Source organism: Anser anser (genome assembly GCF_964211835.1).
Source record: "Anser anser genome assembly, chromosome: 16".
Classification (NCBI taxonomy): Eukaryota; Metazoa; Chordata; class Aves; order Anseriformes; family Anatidae; genus Anser; species Anser anser.
In genome coordinates, this window is record NC_139737.1 from 1,466,855 (window position 1) to 1,488,773 (window position 21,919).

Consider the following 21,919-nt stretch of genomic DNA (forward strand, 5'->3'; position numbering starts at 1 on the left):
AAATGAAATCTGAGGGCACTTAGGGCTTTTGAAGCACTGGGCTGGGCCGGGAGGGGGGAAATCCAGTTTGACTCGAGCATATGTAAGGCAGCAAGGAGCACAGCACCGCGGAGCGCTGTGCACCTAGGAAAGGCCCAGGTCTGCGGCTTACAGCCCAGGAGAGGGATTTGGTGGTTATTATAGGAAAATCCTTTAAGCCATCAGCCTGGGGTGTGCCGGCAGTGAAAGCACAAACAAGCACCCGAGCGGGGACCCAAGGTAGGACCGCTCCGGGCAGCGCCTCGGGGAGGTGGAGGGGGGGGGGGGGGGGGGTCCGGCGATGCCGGCGGTGCCGGGACGTGGGACTTATTGCTCATCCTTCCTCCGCCGCGGTTCGTGGTGCCGCCAGGTGTCACGTCCTGCTAGGTCGCACGCTGGGCGCTGGGGTGAGAAACGCAGGTGCCGGAGCCGGCCTGAGAGCTGCAGGGGCTGAAGCAGCTCGGCGGGTGCAGGCGGGTGCCGGAGGGCTGGTGCCGGGGCCGAGAGGAGGCGGGTGGCTGGGAGGCAGAGCAGAAATGCTGGCTGGGTGCAGGGTGGGGAGCAGCTCCCCCAGCCCCAGCCCAGGGTTGTGCTGTGCCACGCTGGGGCGACGGTGCAGGGGAGGTCGGGGGGGGGGGGGGCCTGGCCACGGCCGTGCCACGTGCGTGTGCTTCAGCTGAGGTCGGTGAACACGGGAGCGCAGCGTGGGGCTGCCTGCAGGGAGGCAGAGCCCAGCAGAGGGGCTGGGGAGAGGCTGCGCCGTGAGGAGGGGTCTGCAGAGCCCCCCCCCCCCCCCAGCTTGGAGCAGAGGCAGAAAGCAGCAGTCAGGGAAGGGCCGGGGGGTGCTCAGGGGCTGCCCCAGCATCTGCTCCGCTCCCAGCCCTGGGAGCAGGGACGCGGCTCCTGAGGCTGCCGGGCGGCTGCGTGCCTGTGCCGGAGCCAGCGTGGGAGGAGCGGGCTGCGCCGAAACCAGCGGGGAGCGCGGGCCTGCGGCAGCAAGCGCGCAAAGACAGCGATTAGGCTGGGGGAGTGCTGACGAACGAGGACGGCCCAGCATCCAAAGCCGCAGGGTGCCCTGCCATCGGGTCCCAGAGATGTCTTGGGGTCCCAGTGCTGTCTCGGGGGACCCTGCGATGCCATGGGGACCCTGCGGTGCTCTGGGATTGCTGTGCCAGGACACCGATGGGGAGCAGCGCCAGGAGCTGGAGGAATGCCTGGGGTACTCTGAGGGGGCTTTGGAAAGGGCAAAAGGATCTCAGGGACACTTCAAAGGTCCCCAAGAAAAACCACGCGGGTCTCACCGCTGCCTGCTGCCTCTCTGGGGCCATGCTGCTGCCGGGAGAGGGCCCAGCAGGGAGAAGCACGGGGATGCTGCATGGCCAGGGCCCTGCGCACACCGGTGTCCACGGGGTGTTTTGGGGTGCCAGCACTTGCTGGGGAGCAGGAGCTGGCTGCCCCTGCAGCACCCCACCGGGACGTATTTAGCCTTAGCTCCCTTTCGGGGCCAGGCTGAAAGCAGGCAGGTGGGAACGATGCTGAGTGCAGGGCTGGGATCCAGCCCCGGGCTCAGCGCTGACGATGCCCCAGCGCAGGCTGCCCAGGCGTGCCTTCGTGTGACGCCGCTGCCTGTCCCCACGCACCCGCCGGGCTCTGTTCCTGCCGTCTCGGGGGGCAGAGCAATTCAAAACCCGCCAGCTCTCCATTTATCAGGGCAGCATTTTAATTGGAAAGCGAGGATTGAAGCAGAAGTAAAGCAGTGACACGCTTTATGCTGTTCCTGATTTATTTCGTGTCTTACTTATTGAATCTTATTCCCCAGTTTCATGGTTATTGTGGATTTTTATTAAAGGGGATAAACAGGGCTGGGATTTGGGGTTGTCATAGGAACCGCTTCCGTGCCGCAGCCTCAGTGCCAGCTTCATCCTTCCCCCCAATTTCCTGATGCGGTGGGGGCTCGGCTCTCTCCGGCACACCGGATATTTTCCCAGCCCCTAAGCTCAGCCTCGGCCGTGGGGACATCAGCGGGACCCCAGGGCTGCGAGCTGAGCAGAAGCGAAGTGGGTGTCCTGAGGATGCTGCTCGTCCCTGTGGATTCTCCGGTGTCTGATAGGAGGCTGTGCCATTGCAGCTATCGCTGCTGGGAACCTCCCTGCCCTACCTGGTCGCAGTTTTGTGACATCCCTGGGGACAGCAAGGGGCAGGCTGGGGACTGCCCTTCCGGCCGTTCTCCATCTTTCCTGCCACAGGCACAAGGGGACAGAGAGTGAAAACGAAAGCTGTCAAACCCATTTAAATCCAGCGATGGAAGGAAATCCTTCACACCCAGCGCTCGTTTAGCCTGGTGCTGCTTCGCCGTAGGATGTCGTTGAGGCCACCAAGCTGGCAAGGATTACGGAGGGATTTCCAGGGCCGTGGGACGAACAGGAACATCCAGTGCTGAAGGAAGACTCGCTTTGTGCTCTCGGCATCTGACGGGCCGCTGCTCAGGGACCGCTGCCAGCCAGAGCCGGCACGGGGAGCGCAGCCCCTGCATGGGGCCGGCGCCCATGAGGGCGGCAGGGTGGGCAGAGGGCGTCCCACCGGCTCCGGTGGTGCCCCTCGTGTCAGATCAGGTGAAGGTGGCACACCGCGGTGCTCCTTGCCCCCCCCCAGCACCCCCACATGCATCGTGCCCCAAAGGAGCCGCGCACAGGGGCTCGGCTCAGCTCAGCCTCTTGGGGATGCTCTGGTGGGGCTGCAGCACTGTGAAGAGGATTTATGCAAGGAAAAGATCCCGGGGCTGCTGCTTAGGCTGGGGAGATGCTTTTGGGTCACCCACGGTGAGGGCAGGGTGGGGGGGGGACCCCGGGCTCCGGCTCCTCCTGGCACAGAGCGACCTTAAAGCTCGGCCGCGCTTGGCCACGGCCGCGGTGCTGGCAGCGCCCCGAGCCCAGCACAAGTGCCCCTCTCAGGAGAAGTGCAAGGGGAAGAAAAAAATATTTAGGGAGGCAGGAGAGCTGCGGGAAGCAGCCAAGGCACAGGCTGAAAGCGCTTTCTCAGTGGCAGCGGCCACCCTGGCCCGGCTGCTCTTGGCCGTGGATGTGCCCGGGGGTGCTGCCAGCCCCCAGGGGCCGTGCCGGCGCCGGCAGCTCCTGGCACGGTGCGGGTGGACGAGACGAGCCCGGCGGCGCCAGGGCCCAGGGATGCACCCGGAGCCCCGTGGGCAGGATGCGGCCCCGCAGGGCCCTCGGTGGGGAGCGCGGCCCTGCTGGGGCTGGGGGCGCGGGGCGGGCGGCGCGGCGGGGTAAAAGCAACGCGCCCCGTAAAATAATTGCTTCTGACAGATCCGTTTCTTCCACGAGGCTCGGGCTTAATTTTATAATGGTATCAGTAACCATGGCAACGTGTAAAAATAACGTCTCCCCGAGCAAGGCGAATTCCCCGTAAACATCGCCCGTTTCCAGGAGCAAGGGGAGCGCGGACGGGGGACTCCTGGCCCTGGGGCTGGCACAGCCTCGCCTGGCCGCCACCACCACCACCACCACCGTGCTCCCATGGGTGGCAGCACCCCCAGGGCCCACCGGTGCTCGTGGCCCTGCTCCGGCCACGCCAGCACCCGGCCTCCCTCCGCCTTCACCCCAGCGCCCGGCTGCTGGGACAGGTTCAGTGTTTGGGTGAGGATTCACTCGCTGACTAATTAACGGTGTTAACTGCTTACGCCTCTTGGTGATGATTTCATTTGCTAATCCTTCGGGCTACCCGGAGCTCACAGCGGCTAATTGGGTGGATGTCATTAACGCTCGCGGTCAGGAGCGGCTGCTGAAGGGCTGCGCTGCGATAAGCGCTGGAGCGTTTCGTTGGTGCCGGACGCAAGCAGATTTCGCTCCCCAGGACTGAGCTCGGTGCCCTGGTGCTGGTGAGGTCCCTCCTGCCCCCACGGCAGGGTGAGGGCCCAAAGGTGCTGAGCGGGGCGAGGGCCCAAAGATGCTGAGTGGGGCGAGGGCCTAAAGGTGCTGAGCAGGGTGAGGGCCCAAAGGTGCTGAGCGGGGCGAGGGCCCAAAGATGCTGAGTGGGGCGAGGGCCTAAAGGTGCTGAGCAGGGCAAGGGCCCAAAGGTGCTGAGCGGGGCGAGGGCCCAAAGGTGCTGAGCAGGCCAGACCACGCAAGGCCCAGACCCTGCATTAGCACCGGGCCAGGGTTTGCATCCACAGCCCTGTCCTGGAGCTGTCATGGCTGCCTGTGCACACACGCTTCACACACGCACACACACACGTGCAATGCACACGCACGCACGCACAGAACGGGCTCCCCGCACCCCTGCGCCCCCTCTGCAGCCCTCAGCTGGTGCTGACCCTCAGCTTGGAGGTCTCAGGCCACCGGCACTAACGGATAACCCCAGGCCATGTTTCCTAGCCCTGTTGGACATCTCACAGGCCCTCTCACCCCCTGCTGCCTCTCTGCGGCTCTGGCCGTGCTCCTGCCCTCAGCCCCGCTGCCCTGTCGTGTGCCTCGGTGCTGAGCTCTGGGCAGGATGGCGGTGCTGTGCAGCTCCCACTGGCAGCTCCTGCCTCGGACCCACAGGACCAGCGCAGGCACCAGGAGCACGGGTGGGCCTTGCAGAGCTGGAATTGATCCCGGTGCTTTTGGTTGCCCTTTGGCTTCGAAACAACAACAACAAAAAGTTAAAAAGAAAAAAAAAAGAAAAAAAAAGAAAAAAAAAAAGAAAAAAAAAGAAAAAAAAAGAAAAAAAAAGAAAAAAAAAGAAAAAAAAAGAAGAAAAAAAAGAAAAAAAAAAAGAAGAAGAAGAAAAAAGGAGACAAAACAATCCAAAATGCTTGCAGCAGCACGGATGTGCCCGATCTCTCTGGGGCCAAAGCAAACAGCCCCAAGCTCCGGCACACGGCCCCCGAGCTGCGAGGCTGCTGCGGGGGCAGCGACCGCGGGGACGTTGACCGTGGGGACATCGACCACGGGGCCACCGGTGCCAGGGCTGGTGGCGGCGCTGGCAGTGCCAGGGGCTGGTCGAGCACCAGCAGGGGGTGCAAGCAGGGGCAGCCCCGCTCAGGGCTGGGCCCAGCCGTTTCGGGCAGGCACAACGCCGTCCATCCCGGCTGCGGAGCGGTTTCCATCTCCACCGCGATGCGGTGGATGTGGCGGGCTCACAAATAACCTCCGAGCAAGCTCCGTTATCTCTTGGCACCCTTCTAACAGCACCCGGTAACACGCCGGGGGGTCACAGCGGGCCTCCAGCCCCCACCAGCTCCCCATCATGGCCTGCCATGGGGCCGGAGCTGCCCCCCTGAACCTCCACCAGCACAAATCCCCCGCCAAGCCCAGCTTCAAGTCCTGCAGCAGTCCCGGCACCGCCAGTGAGAGCTCTGACGAGCAGGAAGCGATGGGCTGAGATAGCCTAACGTGATAAATCCCCCGGCGTTAGCATTTTTATTTTCATCTGCAGCTGCTGCGGGACTTTGTCGGGCAGCCCGGCCAGCAACGAGTTACAGCAGCCGTGCCTGGGAGCGCGCTGAGCATTATCTGCTATTGCAGCCCTGGATGCGCTTTCATGATAACCATTTGCAATCAACAAAGAACTTTGAGAGGATACAGAAACAAAAAAGGCAGAAGAAAATCAAGATAATAATGCTCCTCCCTTGGCCGGATCCTCACCCTGTCGCAGATATTGTGATGCCAAAGGGCGACCGAGGTCTTCTCCAGCATCGCTCCAAGGGGCAGTGGGCTCAAGGACCCCCAATGTCCCCACGGGCACCCCGTCTGCACCCCGTCCTCCCACCCGCAGCACCCAGGAGCCTTCGGCCTCAGGGCTGCCCCCCTCTGCCATCCCCAGGGGGTCGCAGGGCCGAGCAGCCCTGGATGCAGACAACCCCCCCACCATCTTTCCATGCCCACCGTGGGTGTCCCCCACCACCCCTGAGCTTTGCAGCCGAGGGGTGAAGGATTGGGCCCCCCCTGTGCCCTCCCGGTGAGCTGCCCTGGCTTCACGGGGTGCAGGCAGGGCTCCGTGGGATCGCAGCACCCACAGCCGGCGAGTAAAACTTCCTCCAGAGCAAGGGGCAGGATCCTGCCCGCAACCGAGCACGGCCGAGGGCTCACGGCAGCCAACCAGGCAGCGAGTGCCGGCCCTGCCAGGTCCCTCCCCGCCGCCTGCAGCCTGTTTTTCCCACCGTGTCAGCATTTCCACCCTGAACCCTGTGTCCCTCTGTCCAGCTCCCAGCCCTATCGCCTCCAGGTCCGGCCGGGGCGGGCTGCCAGGCCAGGCACAGGATATAAAACCACCTTTCCTGCTGTGACACAGCCTGGCAGGAATTCCCCGTAGGAAACGTGCAGGGCTGCGTTAAGGACGCCCGGCGGAGTTACCCTGCTCTAGCACCCACTGGGTGCTGCTGCAGAGCCAGAGCATCCCACGGGGACTGCATTGCCTTGGAGTGGGTGAGCCACGGCACGGCGCTGGGGCACGGGAGCACTGCTCCCCCTGCTCGCAGCCACTCCGCATGGGGTGAGGGTGAATAAACCCCACAAACGCTCTCAGAGCATCACTCCCAGCGCCGCCATCCCTCCCTCCCTCTTTCTCCCCGCGCAGAGAGCAGCACGAATCAATCAGAGTTAAACTGGTCCATAAATGTCATTTTCTGGGCTTCAAGGGCACCACCTGATCCTGGCAGAGCGCTCGAGCACCACTACAATTAAGTGGGCTGTGATGAGAAACGTGCCCCTGCCCCGCTGGGCTGCGAGGGCGCTCACCCCCGGCACCACCGGCACCGCCACGGCCCCTCGGCGCAGGGAGCTCGGGCGAGCGGCTGCGACGTCCCAGCCGAGCCCTAAATCACGCCGTAAAAGCCTGACCAAAGCCATAGCAGTTCCTGCGAGGCCCCCGAGCTGCTTTTTGGGCACAGCTGGACTCTCGGCACCGTGTCGGGAGGAAGCCACCCCTGGCCTGCCGTCCTCCGGCCACCGCAGCTGCTCCCGGGACCCTGACGAGGCACCTGCAGCTCATTGCCCCCGGCATAAAGGGGGTGCCTGGGGGCTCTCCTCTCCCTTTCGCAGCGGTGTGGTGCTGGTGGGGGGTGCTGCGGCAGGAGCATGCGGTGAGCAGGCAGGTACGGTGCCCCCTCGTCCCTTATATGATGTTTGCGGGGCCGGGGTGCTCCCCTACCGCTTCTGCTGCCTTTGTCCCTTCCCCGTGGCCCAGCTCAGCTGGGTCTGTGTCCGTGCTGCTCCCTGCAACCAGGCTGAAGGTCGCTTCTTTCCACCCCTGTGTTAGCATATTGCTCGTTAGAAGTTAACATCAGATAAACTAATTTAAGCTCTTTCTGTACTGGATGTCTTGGACTAAGTTGGCATGGTACCTAATGAAGCTGAAGCTCCATTTGTTGTGCTGGAAGCCCTAAATATCAGCGGTGTAATTGGAGCTACCTACTTTAGAAGCCATTTGTGTGTTTTTCTCCGAGCTGGAAGCCCTGGGAGGGTGCTGGATCCGAAGCTCAGGGGGTGGTGGGGGGAGGCAGGGGGTCTGCAGGACGTGCGCCCCCGCCTTGTGGGCTGGAAGGGGCTCGACTTTTGGGGCTGGAGCTGGAGGACAGCGGGGCTGAGCGTGCTGCGGGGTGGCTGAGCGCCTCGCTCTGCTGCAGGAGCATGAGGCAGTGTCGTGACGTGGTCGGGTGGTCGTAGGGCTGGCGTGGGCAGGGATGTGATGGGGCAGGGGGTCCCTGCAAACCTGAGCGCCTTGCTGGGGGGAGCCGTGTGTGCGTTATCGGTGGTTGTCACCTGCCTGGGGACAGCTGTGAGCCCACACCCTGCTGCTGGATGTTTGCTCGAGGTGTTTCTAATGGTCTGCTGCCACCTCCATCGTCAGTGAAGCGAGGCTCTCTACCAGAGAGCCTCTACCGTGTTTCCCACTGGAGGGTGGGAACTAAAACCTCTCCCATCCCAGTCACCTTTGAATTCCCCTCCAGCCAGGCGAGCTGCTGTGGTGCAGACAGGGCAGAGGGGATCAGAGAGGCTGCCGATGAGGGGATGAAAGAGCCTGGGCAAAACCAGTGCTGCGAGACCTCTGTCTGGGACTGCCCTGTTGGGTGCTGCTGGGCTCTGATTCACGGATCTGCCCCAAACCCTTCCCGCGAGGTGCTGCCGCCCAGTGCCTCGAAGCCCCCAGAAGAGCACCGATCCCCCGAAAAGCCCTCCTGAAACCCTTCCCCAGCCCTCCACCCAGCTCCGAGATGGGATGCCGGAGCAGGGGCTTTGCCTGGAGGCACGCAGGCGCTGCGGGTGCTCGCGTGGGTGCTGGAGCAGACGGAGCCGCGCGTGACGGCGTCGTGCCTCCGAAACGCCGCGCTCCCGCTCCTCTCCCCTCGCTGCGGGGCGGGGGCTGCTCGCCCCGGGGCGGCTCCTTCCAGGCCCCCCAGCACCGAGCGGAGGGGCCGTGGGCAGGAGGGGGGGGCAGCGCAGCCTGCCCATATGCTCCCTAATGGGGAGCACTAGCAGCTCTTCCCGGGAAGCTCGCGCTGCGCCATCTGCTCTGCCTCGGTACCTTCTTCTCGCAGAGCTTTTTTTAAGCCCTAACTTTCCTTCCCCAGCGCTCCGTGGCGGCGGCTGCCTGCGCGCGGGCTGTCTGCGCTCTGCAGTCGCCTCCCGGCAGGTTGTCTGAACCCTCGGCGCTGAGCGGGAGAACAGCCCAGCCGGGCTGAAACCCACCAGGCCTCCAGGAGCTGGGCTGCTGCTTAAAAATAACCAGGGAAGCACAAAAGGGCCGCGGTGTGTCCCGCCAGCACCTTCCCCCTCGCTGGGTGCCCGCTCGCCCAAGGGTGCCCGCTCCCAGGCGCGGGCCGGGAGGGATGCGTGGTGCCGCTGGGTTTCTACAAACCGCAGCTAACCCCGTGTCCTCTCCCCGTGCAAAGCAATTATTTATCCCCACGCCTCGCTGCCTGTGCAGCAAGCCAAAAGGCCAAACCAAATGGCTCCTCCGGGCCCTTGCTGCTCGCTCACGTGCTCGCCAGATGTGGGAAGGGGAAATAAAAGCAGCAGCTGCCCTGGGCTCCTGGGGACAGCAGTGTGGCCACGTGTTATTTCTCCTGGGCTCCCTGGGAATTGCAGTGGCCAGAGCAAAGGAGCGCAGCCCCCAGCTGCTCCGGGGGGTGGGGGGGTGTCCCTGGGGGTGCAGCGCAGCCGCCCTGGGGTCTGTCCAGGCTCCCGATCGAGTGAGTTAAATTAGGGCTGGATGCAACATGTGGGCGTAGCTGTACCCGGCAGGGCCGACGGGGAGGTTCGCAGCGACAGGGACGAGAACGCGCCTGGGCTGAGACGCGCGCAGATTGACGGTGCCAAGTCGCTTAAGCTGTCTTTGCTGTTTGTTTATGTGAAGCTCTAAATAAAGCCGACAGCCCCAGCGGCTGCCGGGGAAGGAGGCAGGAGCTGGTGCCTGTAGTGGTCCCGGCACAGCCCCGGCTGCTGCCCTCGGGTCGAGCCCGGTGGGGGAGAGCCCTTGGCTGTGATGGGTGCCGCTGGCGGTGCCGTGGTGTGGGTGGGTGCTGCTGCGGTGCTGGGGCTGGGTGCTGCTGCTCAGCTCCTGTCTGCAGAGCTCCTACCTGTCCCGGGGGGACCGAGGTGGTTTCAGGACCTGCTGCGGCTCCTGCTTGGAGCTGCCAGTGTCGTGTGTGGCCGCCCAGGGTGCTGGGGACCGAGCTGGTCCCCGGCCTTGCGGAAGCGCCCACGGGTGCTGGGAGAAGCTGCGGCAGGAGCAGGCTGTGGAGGACGTGTCCTTGTGCCTCCCCTGGGAGGGATTCTGTGTCTGGGAGAAGCAGGGAGCTGCAGGGCGGTGCGGGGACACGCATCCTGGGGACGCTCACGTCCAGGCGCCCTCTTCCTTCGCTCCCTCCCTCGTCTCCATTTTTCCCATCGCTGCCGCTCCGTCCTCAGGCTCCCATCCCCTCCCCATCAGCTGCGCTCATCCTGCTCAGCCCCTTGCCCCGCCGAGGGGACGTGGGGGGGCTGTCCCCCTGTTCCCAGGAGCCCTGAAGCGGGGATGGGTGCAGGCATCTCCAGCAGGGTCCCCATCCCGACCCCAATGCGCCGAGCTCCGCGTGGCACCTCCGGACACCCACTCGGGCACCTGCAGCGGGTCCTGTGCAGCCCCTTGGGAGCCCCCAGACCCCTCGCGCAGCCCCCACGGGCTTGCCCCCCGATTCTGCTGGGGGCTGCGTGTTGGGGGGTGGGCTCCGGCCACCCACCCCCGGTCCTGGACGAGCACCCCCGGTGCTGCCCGTGCGCCCTGGCCGGGGGGGGCTCCGGACAAGCCCGGGGGCTCCGGGGGGGGGCCGGATCCTTTCGCAGCCCACCTTAAGAGGGCGGCGTGCGGCCGGGCTGCCCCCCGCAACTTCTCCGGGAGCCAGGCGGGGCCGGGCTGCTCGGAGCCCCCCCCCCCCCCCCGCCACCGGGGCCGGCCCCAGTCCCGGTGCCAAGCAACGGAGGCGGCGCCGCGGCGGGGCAGGGGCGGAACGGGCTCGGCACGGCTCGGAGCGGCTCGGCACGGAACGGCACGGCCCGGGGCCGCCCCGCGCCCGGGGGGGGAGAGGGGAGGGGGCTCGGCCAGGTCGGTGCCCGGGGCTTGGGGGGGGGTACCGGGGGGGTACCGGGGGGGGCTGCGTGGGTGCGAGCCGGCCGTGCGCCTGCAGCAAGGGGGGGGGGGGGGGGGCGCACGGCCATCCTTCCTCATTTTGGGGCTGAGAAGTGCAATTTCCTTCTCCATCTGCAATTCTGCGTTTTAAAGGGAGGGGAGGAAAAAAAAGAAAAGGGAAGAAAAAAAAAAACACCCAAAAAAAAAAAAAAACCAACAAAGCCAAGCCCCGGGGCGCGCTCTGAAGCCTTCTGGTGTCTGTTCCCCCAGGAAGAGCCCGGCCATGGAGCTCCTGCCCCGCCGCCCCGCCTGGCCGCTGACCTGCCTGGTGCTGCTCAGCCTGCGCGCGTGGCCAGGTAAGGTGCTCGGCCTGCGCCCCGCTGCCTTCCCCGGCGTCCTCCCGGGTGCTGCTGCACCGTGCTGCCTGCTCCCTTCCCCTTGGTCCTCGGCCTCTCCCTCCGCGGCCCCGCCACGCGCTCCCCGCGCCGGCTTTGACCTTTCCGTTGGGTGACCTAGAGCGCGCCGATGGCTCCTCCGCGAGCAGACGTGCGGGGGGAGACGGTGCTTGGTTCCCCTTCCCGGGCAGATGCGGGGAGCAGGCAGGGCCGGGAAGGGGCACGTCGTTCCCACCCGTTTGCCAGCACCCGCTGCCAGCCTTGGGAGAGGCAAATCTCGGCGAGCAATTCTCGGCGAGCAGCCGGCGCTGCCGCTCCCAGGCCGCCCCGAGCGGCAGAGGAGGTGATGGGGAAGCTCCGCTGGGGGCTGCCGGCTCGCCCTACGAGGAGCTCGTTTTCCCTGCTGCCCCCCGTGCTCCCCCCCGCCCCGTGACTGCGTGCGCTCTGCCCGAGTGTTGAGCACCGGGGCGGCAGGATTGCACCGTGCCGGGCACCCCACACCTCCCAGCCCTCCTGCCTGGGCCACCTCCGGGTGCCCTCGGGCTCCTGCCGCCTGCCGGGGGTGCCTCTGCCCTCCCCAGGGCTCACGGCTCCGCCGGTCCATGGGAGAAGCTCGGGGTTGCAGCATGGGAAGGGCCAGCGGAGCAGAGCTCGCACCGCTCCCTCGCTGTTTCCCTTCCCTCACACGGGTGGGAAGTTTCTCGTCCTGCCAGAAGGAAGCCCTGTGGTGGATGCTGCTTTCAAGGATGTTTCATTTCTAGAATATTTAACTTCGGTGCCGTTCATCTCGAGCGACACTGCTGAGGAATCGCTCTCCTGGCCTGGGGTTTTCTGCACCTCTGGGGAGGAACAGGGAGTTTTATGTGAACCTCGTGGGGCGAAAGCAGCGCGCCGTGTTCAGGAGCATCTCCCCAGTGGGCGTTTTGCCTGCTCCGTCCAAATTTTGCACCCCTCAGCTGGAGCCCCCTGTGAATTGCCCACCCCCAGCTCGGCTGAAACGCCTCGGTGCTGTGCGGGGGGAGCTCCCCAGGGCCCGTCGGAGACGTTTGCTGTCGGAGCTTCGCTTCGGCAGAGAGTTGAGTGCAAACTTGAACGGAAAGCAAATGCTTTTGACACAGCACTGCTTGTTTTCTCAATTGCCTGATCGCAACTGAGGAGTGTTGGCCCTAAGCTGGAAACTCCTGGTTGCTGAAAGCCGGCGAGGCTTTTGGCTGTGAGCTCCGCTCCAGTGAACCGCTGCGATTTCCTGCCACAAATGAATGGCTCAAGCAAAGCTGTCGAGCTTAATCAAATGTTAACCCGGAGGGAGAACCCCTTTTTCCAAGGCAGTGGTAGGAAAAAAAACCTGTCCTGGCCTCCCGACGGGGCAAAAAGTGCTGGGTTGCCAGCTGGTGATAGCGGTGGTTTGTGTGAATGGTTTTGGGTGCAGGCATGCAAATCTCTTTCCACGTGGGTTCGGTGGAGACGCTGCAGGGAACTGTCCTGCCCCCGTGGTCAAACCGAGCCTGAACTCGAGGAGCTGGCACGGGCTCCTGCTGCTGCAGGAAGCCATCGCCGAGCAAAGGGGAAAAGGGATGGTGCTGCAGGATGCCTTTCTGTAGGGCAGAGGGGAGCAAAATGCTGGAAAGCCCAACTGCAAAGCCCCCTTGCGAAACCTCAGCTGCGTGCAACCCTTCTGTGCAGGCTCTGCTCAACGAAGGGCTTCGGCGGCGCTTCCTGGAGGCTCCTCCAAGGAGAGGAAATCTGTTCGGTCGCGGGGCTCTGGCTTGAAATCTGAATTTCTGTTAACGCTGTAGGAGGGAGCCTCACAAGTGACGGCTGTGCGTGATCCGAGGCTTCCTCTGATGTCATTATGTAAAATATAGCCCTACTACAGCCCTCCCCGAGCCCGTCTGGGATCTGCGCGGCGCTGGGTGACTATCTCGGTCTCTTTTCTTGTCTTCCCCCAAACTGCAGCTTCCAGGCTCTTTTTATAGCCGGCACCTGTTATTTTCCCCGGCAGCCTCCCTGCTGCAGGTGAAATTCCAGGAGGATTATTTTGGGGGTGCCTCTGCCCATCAGTGCGCGGCGCCCGGATGCCGGCGGCCAGCTGCACGGTGCCTCTCGGCGCGCGGCCCTCCCCTCGCCATCCCAAAACTCCTTACCCGGCGCCTTCTGAAGAAAATCTATTTTTACCAGGACTCATTCGAGCGCTCTCGCTTGAATTAAACCCTGGCCTCTTACAATCTGTTCGGTATCAAATACTTCAAAAGGTGGAGTTAGAGGAAAATGTGTCACCGAGATGGAAAACTTTTACCGCAGCGGGAGAGCGAGGGATTGTTGTCCTCTCGACTGAAATCAAATAAAGGACGAGGGCTCCAGGAGCCCAGGCAGCACGGTGCCTGTGCTTCTGCCCCTCTCCTTGGGCCTGCAGAAAACCCTTTGGTAATTCAGGAGTTTAGGACGGAGCAGGTGACAAGGGCAGAGCACCTGAACTCCCCTTGACCTTGGTGGCAAGAGGGGAGGGCTGCGCTCCCTCTCCAGGAGGTTTGGGATCTGGCTTGTCTGTCTTCTAAGAAAAGGGCTTTATCGGGTGGCGCTGCGGGATGTGGCGGGTAGGAAGCAGGCTTTGCTGAGCTGCTGCTCGTTGTGGAGCAAAACGCGGTGGGCACGGGGTGGCACGTGCTGCGAGCGGGTACCTGCTGGGAGAGGGCTGAGCTCGGCTCCGGAACGAGGAAGGAGAGATCTGAAAATCTGAAATCTCGTCCGTGGTGCGAGGGGAAGCTGCCCTCAGGGGGAGGGAGAGAAGGAGCCTCGGTGGAAACTTTGCATTTTCAAACTTGCATGTTCTGGGGTTTTCAATCAACTTCCCCTTTGTGATTTCCCATCACAGGGGGGTGGGGGCATGGCTTTGTGGGGTGCTGCCGATGTTGGGAACTGTTGGTGCCTGGCCAGGGGCTGTGGGGCGGGGGGCAGGGGACGTGGGGAAGCCTGCACGGCGCCTCGAGGGGCTGCCGGGGGCTCCCAGCGTCTTGTTAGGGCGGCGTGGTGTTAACACGACGTATCATGGCTGAAGCTCATGTATAATAAATCTCCTGCGAATCCCGAATGTGGCGATCCGAGCAGCGCCAGCCGAGCGGAGCTGCGTGAAAATCTCTAAATTAGCATAGTGCCTTACAACAGAACTCATGGGGGGAAAAATAGCCGAAAAGCCTCATCTCAGTCCTACCGGAGGGGCTATTTGGAGCCGTGAAACGTTTTATGTAACGACCAAGACCGAAAGCTGCCAGCACCCGAGGCAGCGCAGAGCTCCGTGCTCCCTGGCTGCTCTCGGGTGCCGGGGCCAGCAGCAGCGCCTCGCTGCCCAGCGAGGAGGCAGAACCGAGCAATGCGCTCTGCAGCTGAGCCATGCCTGTGCCCCGACCCCGCTCCGAAACCCCTCTCAGACCCCAAAGCGGGCGTTCTTCCCCCACCGCCTTCCTCCCCTCCGGGCACGGCGCGTGCCTCGCCGAGAGCTCGACAGATGGAGAGAGGGAGGATGCAGAGGGAGCGCGTGGCTCCGCGCGGGCTGTGCTGGTCCCCTAGAGCTGGGCAGCTCCTGCAGCGCACGGGGCCCTCCGGGCGCCGATGGGGATGAGGATGGGGAAGCCCTGCCCCACTGCTCAGCTGCTTTTAGGCAGGATTGCAGCGGGGAGCAGTGAGCGAAGCGTTTGTCACGCGGCGCAGAGGGGCCCCAGCTCCGGTCCCCGCTTCCCACAGCCGCCCACGGGTGCCCGGCCCTCGCTGCGTTGCAGCGCCCCGTGCTGATGAGCCATGGGGCAACGTGGGCGTCGTTGGCCAGATCGGGCAGGGAGCAGATAGCAGCACGCATCCTGGAGCGAGGCGGCTGCCCTGGGTCTGCAAAGGGGCCGGGGGTTTGTGCTGGGGGTGGCGGTCCCTGTGCCTGGAGCTGCCCTGTCCCTGTCTGTGCTCCCTCCCCGCTCCACGTGAGGCAGGTGACGCTTTCCAACTTCTGTGCATTGCTCAGCTGCTCTTGGGAGAAGCTCAGGAGAAGCTGCACCAGGACAGGCAGCTGTGCCGTGTATTTGCCCTCCCTGGGGGCAGGATCTCTTCTCCGGCGCTGCTGCCCCCCCCAGCCACGCATCACCCCAAAATCTCAGGCTCTGCTTGCAGAAGCCCAGACCATTGTGCCCAGGCAGGAAATGGAGGCTCAGCCTGAACGGCGCGCTCAGGTGTGACGCAAACCTGTTTTCCACCTTTCCACGTTCGTCTTTTGGCACAAGCTTGTTTTGGCATCGCGTGCTGCTACCACGCTAGCCTTGCTGTGGCTCCGAAGGGAAACGCTGAAGCCTGAAGCTTTTGGCTGCGAGCATCAGCCCGTGTAGGGCCGCAGCAAGCTGCTGCCCCGGCCAGAAAGCCTCAAAGCTGAGATCTCCGTGCCTGTGGAGCCCGCGGTCTTGGCACCTCCGGCCAGACAGAGCGATGGTGCAGAGAGTGAGAACATCCGTGGCTGCATCAGCGGGGCCGGAGGTCAGGAGGGATCGGCAGCTGCCGAAACCCCGTCCCCTCGCGGCGTGGGAGCGGCCGTGGCCTGGAGGGGTCAGAGCAGCTCTTTCCTCAGTGGTTCTTCTCCAGGGCTTTTGTCTCTTCCTGTGGCTTGGCATGGAGCTGCCCCCGAGTGGGAGCGGGGTGCGTGGGGCTGTGGGGTGCGTGGGCAGCCTCGTGGGAGCCCCTGCCCTGGGATTTTCTGGTTCGAGAGAGTTTGGGTTGCGGCTGCGCCCCAACGGAGCTGACGAGCAGGCTGGGCTGGTTGCACCACAGCTCGTACAAAGTCCTTTCCGGAGGCCCGTGGCCTTCATCCCTGTGCTCCCAGTGCTGGCAGCTGCAGCAGGAGCTACCTGCCCAAGCCTGGCAGCCTTCGCGCAGCCGTGGCACCGCTCCTGCGCGCCGCTCACCAGCCCCGGGGTTACGGCGTGGTCAGCAGCATCCCGGCCGTCACTTATCGGCAGGGGAATTCAGGCAGTGCTCCCACCTCTGCGCTGCTTAAAAACCTTCCTTCAGGCACTCGTTCAGCTGCATAACTATAGCAGTACGGCAAGCGTTGCCGAAATTAATACGTGGAGGAGCTCCGGGGGCTCTGCCTGCGGTGCTGCGGCTCCTTCGCCCCGCGGGGAGCAGGGGCATGGCCGGCTCCAGCGGGGCTGAGCCGTGCCTGCTGCGGTTACTGCCCGGCAGCGGGGAGAGCGGAGTTTCTGCCCTTCCCCTGGAGACCTGGGGGATTTTGCCCTGCCGAGGGTGCATGCGGGAAGGGGCACGCGGCAGGGCACGGCGGCACTGCGCGGGGTCCGCTGCGTCAGGGCGCCGCGGTGCGGAGCCGCTTCGAAGGCGGCGGGTTTCCTCTGCCGGTGACGAGGAGGAACAGCGTCTGCCCCAGGGGCACGGGCTTCAGCTAATAGCTGGGCTCTGCTGGGGCGAGTCGGGGCTGGAATTCAGTGCACACGGAGGAGGTGTTCAGTGCAGAATGTGGTGGTAGATCCCCATCGGCGAGGGGAGATGGCTGCTCGGCGTTTGGCATTGCGTGCCCTTGTCTCCTCTTGGCTGATGGCAGCGAGACGCGCCAGGAGGGGGAGGCAGCGGGGCTCGGCTCGGCGTTTGGGCTCTGCAGAGCGCGATGTGCGTTCGTGCAGCTGGGCTCTGGTCGGCTCCTCAGCTGAGATCTGCACGGTGCCTGCTCCCGGCCCGCTGCCCCGCGGCCTTGGGGTGCCCATGCAGAGCTGCCCGCGAGTCCTGTGCCGTGGGGACAGGCACAGAGCCTGGGCAGCACTGGGCTGCCAGCTGCTGACGGGGGACAGGGCCTGCGCTGGGAGTCACGGGGCCATTTCTGCAGTTCGGAAGGACCTAACGGAGTTCGGTTTGTCCCCAGGTGCGGATGCCCAGGCGGGTCAGGGCTTTGAGCTGCAACAGCCCCAGAAGGAGATGTCGGTGATCGCAGGGGAGACGCTGACCCTGACCTGCACCGTGACTGAAGGGGGTCCCATTGGCCCCGTGAGGTGGCTGAAGGGCTGGGGCAGTGACAATGAGACCATTTATGACCAAAAAGAACCCTCCTCACACCGTGGGATGAGGGCAGTGGATGGCTCCAACACAGACTTCACCATCCTCATCAGGGACGTTCGCCCCGAGGATGCCGGCACCTATTACTGTGTGAAGATTCGCAAAACAGCCACCAGTGAAGAGTTGTATCGGCATGGCGAGGGCACGGTGGTGTCGGTGCAGGGTGAGTGGGGCTCTGGTGCGGCTCCCAGCAGGAGCCAGCCCTGCCGGGTCAGCCCCGTCCCGTCCCGTGGGCTCTGCTCTGGGGCGAGCGGGGCTGGGGCAGGGGCTCAGGAGCCGGCCCAAGGAGAGGGTCCGGGGTCAGGGGGGCAGAGCCTGGCTGATGGACCCGCGCTTCTCCCACAGCCAGACCCTCCAACCCGACTGTGTCCGGGCCCAGCCACCGAGCGGAGCCGGGGAAGACGGCGTCCTTCACCTGCAAGACCGGGGGGTTCTTCCCCAGTGACATCCGTGTGAAGTGGTTCAAGGACAGGGCCCCAATTCAGGCTCAGCCGATCCGCATCACCCCTGGGCCATCGAACTTCACCTACAACATGTCCAGCACCGTGACGGTGACGCTGCAGAAGGACGACATCCGCTCAGAGCTCACCTGCGAGGTGCAGCACGCCACGCTGACGGCCCCGCTGAACAGGAGTTACCATCTGAGCCAGATCCTGCGAGGTGAGGGCTCGGTGGGGACCGGTGCTCACGGCCCCGGGGCTGGGACAGGGCCCCCGCGGGCACGGGGCTGGGGGACGCTGGCTCCAGCCGCTGCTTCTCTTCCCAGTTCCCCCCAACGTGCTCGTGGCTCAGTTTCCGGACCCCGTGGGGCTGAACAAGACGGTGAACTTCACCTGCGACGTGCAGGGGTTCTACCCGGGAAGCGTGAGCGTGACCTGGCTGGAGAACGGGACGGAGATGAACACGGGGAGCCCCCCCCGGCCGACGGAGACCCCCGAGGGCTTCTTCGAGCTGAGGAGCACGGTGGCAGTGCAAGCCATGCAGGAGAAGAACGGCTCCGCGTTCACCTGCCGGGTGGTGCACGAGGGCCGGGACCCCATCATTGGCAGGGCCGTGCTGCGTGTCGCTGCCTTAGACCAGAAGGAATCCAACTCCCCCAACACAAACGGTGCGTGAGAGCCAGTGCGATGTGGCCCCTGAGGGGAAGGGTGTGGGATGTCACCCCCCTGGGAGAGCTCGAAGTCCCACCAGAATATGCTCCAAGGACGTGAGGTCTTGGTGTCCCTGGGGGGATGCTGCTGGGAACCCAAATGTTGTCCTTACTGCTTAGAGCGTCTCTGCACCGACCCCAGCTGCAAGGCTGCAGGGGCTGGTGTTGCTACCATTGCCCTTGGGCCCATGGTGATATTTTTGACCTGTGGTTCACGTTTTAGGCAGTTCGCTCTTCATCTACGTTGCGGTGGGAGTGGTCTGCACTGTGCTGGCACTGCTGGTGGTTGCAATTCTCTTCCTCATCCGGGCAAAGCAGAGCAAGGGTAAGGAAACCAAGTGCGTGGCAGGGAAGCAGCTGCCTCCAGCCCCTTCTTCTCGAGCATCAGAGCTTTGATGCTGAAATTCACGGCTGCAGGGCTGCAGCTCCTGCAGAAAGGGGAGGACAGAGCAGAACTCTCAGGGTGTTTGCAGGCCGCAGGGAAACCTCTGCGTGGTGCAGAATCAAATGTGCTCATTACTCCTTGTGCCCAAAACACCTGATGCCACCCCGCATCTCCTGCTCTCCACCAGGAAAAGTCCTGCACCAAATGAAGTCAAACTTCTGAGAAATGCGGCCGCTTGTCTCTAGGAAAATGTGCATCTGTTCTTGATTTTTTTTTTTTGTGCATGTGGGCTAGCATTCTTTGGGAAGTGGGGGTTACTTTGTTTCCTGAACTATTTCTTTCCTAACCTATTTCTCTTCTGGCAGGTAAAAGCTCGCCATCTGCTAGGTAAGTGCAGATCTCCCCTCACTGAGTCACCTGCAGGCGCGCTGAGCTGGATGCCTCCAGCCGCAGACGGGATGCGCTGGGTTCAGGACAGCCCCCAGTGGTGCTTCCCTGGCACCTCTGCAGGTGCTGGGGGCACACCGTGTGCTGGGGCAAGGCTTGGGGGGACAGAGGGCTGCCCACAAAAGCTCAGAGTGAAAGGGAAGGTCGCCGCTGCCACTGGCCTCTCTGGGTGCTGTTCTGCCACCGCTGCTCACGTGGTGATCTGGTACCCAAATGCTTGGCTCTTGGTGAGGCTGAACAAGCTGACGGGGGCCAGGTCGGCAGCCTGCAGAGGTGTAGCTGGCATGAAGGTGACCAGCATGTGAGCAAATGCTCGCCGGTGAGAACGCATCCTGACGGGCGCTGCTGCGAGGACCTTGTTTTGCACCTGCTCCATCGCTAGAGAAGAGGCAACGGGGTGCTCGGTCGGTCTGACCTGTCTCCTTTTCCCCTTTCAGGTTACATGAGCCAGAGAAGAGCAGCGGAACAACCACCCAGGTGTGTCCTGTACCTGTGGGACCCGGGGAAAGGCCAACAGCCAGGAGCCAGCAGATGTGGGAGTGTAGGGTGGTGGTGGTGGCTCCTGCGTGAAGCACCTCAGTGTCTCCCATGTGAAGCACCTCAGTGTCTCCACACTGTGGCCAAAGAGGGGGAGGGAGGAGAAGCTGCCCTGGGGATGGATACTCACTTCCCAGCATCTCTTCTGCCTTTGCCTCCTCTCATCCTCCTCCCAGGAAGGTTTGGGTTATGATGACTGGAACCAGCTGTGCGGTAGCAGAGGCTCTTTGTGGAGGAGTTTTGCGTCTGGTGACGCAGTTGGGTGCGATGTCGTGATCAGCAGCAATCTGTCCGTCCCACCCAGCCTGTGCTGGCTCCCATGTGGGCAGCGTGCAGCTGGTGTCACTGGACGGGTTGGGGGCTGCTGCGTGCAGCCCGGATCAGGATGGAGGAGATGGGGATGGCAGCAGCAGGGGACCCCCCCGGGAGACACCTCTGCAAGGCCCGGTGGTGGCTCTCGGCTCCTGCTGGCTCTGAGCCGTGTCAGTGGCCACTAGTTTGAAGACACGGTGTGAAGTGTAAATGCTGCAAGATTGTCCCAGCTGGCTGCTGGCGTAGCTCCTGCTGCACGAGCGGAGGCCGAGCCGTCCTGGGGCAAGCAGCAGCGGGACTGACTCGTTGGCGTGTGGGGTGGGCACGGGGGGTCCTTGCTTGTGCCCAGAAGAAAACCTTTTGGTATCTCACGCAGGAGTCCGACCCCAACAACCTGACCTACGCTGACCTGAACTTCACCAAAGAGAAGAAGAACATCCAGCGGATCATCGAGGTGAGCCAGCAGTCGGAGTACGCCTGCATCCAGAGCAGCCAGGCACCCGCCAGCAACGACAACCTCACCTATGCAGACCTGGACATGGTGCACCTCAGCAAGGCGCCCCCGCGGCCCGCCCCGTGCCCCGAGGAGACCACCTCCGAGTACGCCAGCGTCCAGATCCAGCAGCAGTGAGCGGGGCTGCACCGGCTGGGGCTCGTGGGGTCCAGGTCCTCCCTGGGGGGGCTTCCTCGGCAGCACCGATTGCTACGGTACCTGCAGTTTGGGATGGAAGTGCAGCCTTTGGTCCTGTGGCTGCTCCTGGGGGCTGACTTCTGTCCGCAGAGACTTGATTTTTGGGGCAGCGTGGGGACTCCTTGCCTGTGGGACTCCCCCTTGGCCGAGAGGGCCCCTGAGCTGTGGCGCGTTGGATTTGCTTGCAAAACCCGAGGATGCATTGCTGGAGAGCGCTGCAGCTCGTCAGGAAACCCTGGCCGGGCTGGGGGGGACCAGGACAGTGCCTCTGAGCCAAGTGCTGTGGGGATGCTGCTGCCACAGCTTCCCGCAGCTGGGGCCCCCACGCTGCCTTTGGGGGCTCTCCTGCCTGGAAAAACTCTGGCTTTAAAGGAAGGACGTGAGCCTCTCTCTTCCCAAGTGTCTCTTCTGCGGGCTCTCACACCACGGCCACCGAGGCTGGGGAGGTGTGCGAGGTGTGAGAGGCGAGCCATGGCTGTGCTGGCTTTCCCATATTGTGCTGTCCAGGGCACAGCCGCTGGGGCAGTGCAGTTCCCTGTCAGCGAGCATCTTCCTCCTCCTCCTCCTCTTCCTCGGCACAGCCTTGCCCTGCTCCAGGACCCGAGCCGTGCTCCCCCGGGCCTGTACAAAGCGTGCAGCTCCCTCCGCAGCCGCGCAGCCCCGGCCGGGCTTCGGGGCCGCAGCAAGGCCCCGCTCCCCCGGGCACAGTTCCCCCAGGCGATGTTTAACATGTTTTGACTGTTTGACATGTAACTCTTAATTTTTAGAGCTTAAAACCCAATGTTTCTTGTGTTGTACGTGGGTGTACTGCTGTGTATGTAGCACTAGAATAAGATGTGCAAAATTAAGAACGAGGCCTACGTAAAAAAAACAAAACACCCTAAACCCCCTAGAGCTTGAGCGTCTCACATGCCCCCTTCCACCCCCAAGCTTGGCTGGGGGGCCAGCCCAGCTCCCTGCAGCCAGGGACAGGGGGACACATGTCTTTGTGTCCCCCCACCCCAGGACACATGGGGCCACCCCCCCACGTTGGCCCCCACGGTACCCCCGTGGCCTCCCAGCACGGGGCCCATGTGGGGCCTTGGGGAGCCTCGACGCTGCTTCGGGATCTGTGTGACTGCTTGTACTGACCACGACTTGTTTTTCTTTTTGCTTGCGAGATATTTTTATAATAAAAGTGAAAAGTCCTGCGCCGCTCCTGCGTAGCAGCAGGCCTCTGTGCTTGGGGGGGGGGTCACCATGTCCCCTGCTGGGGGGGGTATGTGGTGGGCTGGGGGCCAGCGGGC

The 21,919-nt window shown here is 63.6% G+C and overlaps 1 protein-coding gene across 4 annotated transcripts; it reads left to right on the plus strand.

Moving 5' to 3' along the window:
- Positions 1 to 67: 67 nt before the first annotated feature.
- On the plus strand, positions 68 to 21,827 carry LOC310882814 (tyrosine-protein phosphatase non-receptor type substrate 1-like). Of its 4 annotated transcripts, none has more exons than XM_083802088.1 (9): positions 68 to 258; positions 10,894 to 10,979; positions 16,921 to 17,274; positions 17,457 to 17,771; positions 17,878 to 18,219; positions 18,485 to 18,586; positions 19,012 to 19,033; positions 19,531 to 19,570; positions 20,319 to 21,827. In XM_083802088.1, exons 2-9 carry the CDS (start codon positions 10,907 to 10,909, stop codon positions 20,571 to 20,573), a joined length of 1,503 nt encoding a protein of 500 aa, XP_083658214.1. In that variant the 5' UTR covers positions 68 to 258; positions 10,894 to 10,906; the 3' UTR covers positions 20,574 to 21,827. The 4 variants fall into 4 exon arrangements, with proteins under 4 accessions (XP_083658214.1, XP_083658212.1, XP_083658213.1 ...); XM_083802086.1 differs by lacking the exon at positions 68 to 258 and adding an exon at positions 7,039 to 7,111; XM_083802087.1 differs by lacking the exon at positions 68 to 258 and adding an exon at positions 10,451 to 10,543.
- Positions 21,828 to 21,919: the final 92 nt, after the last annotated feature.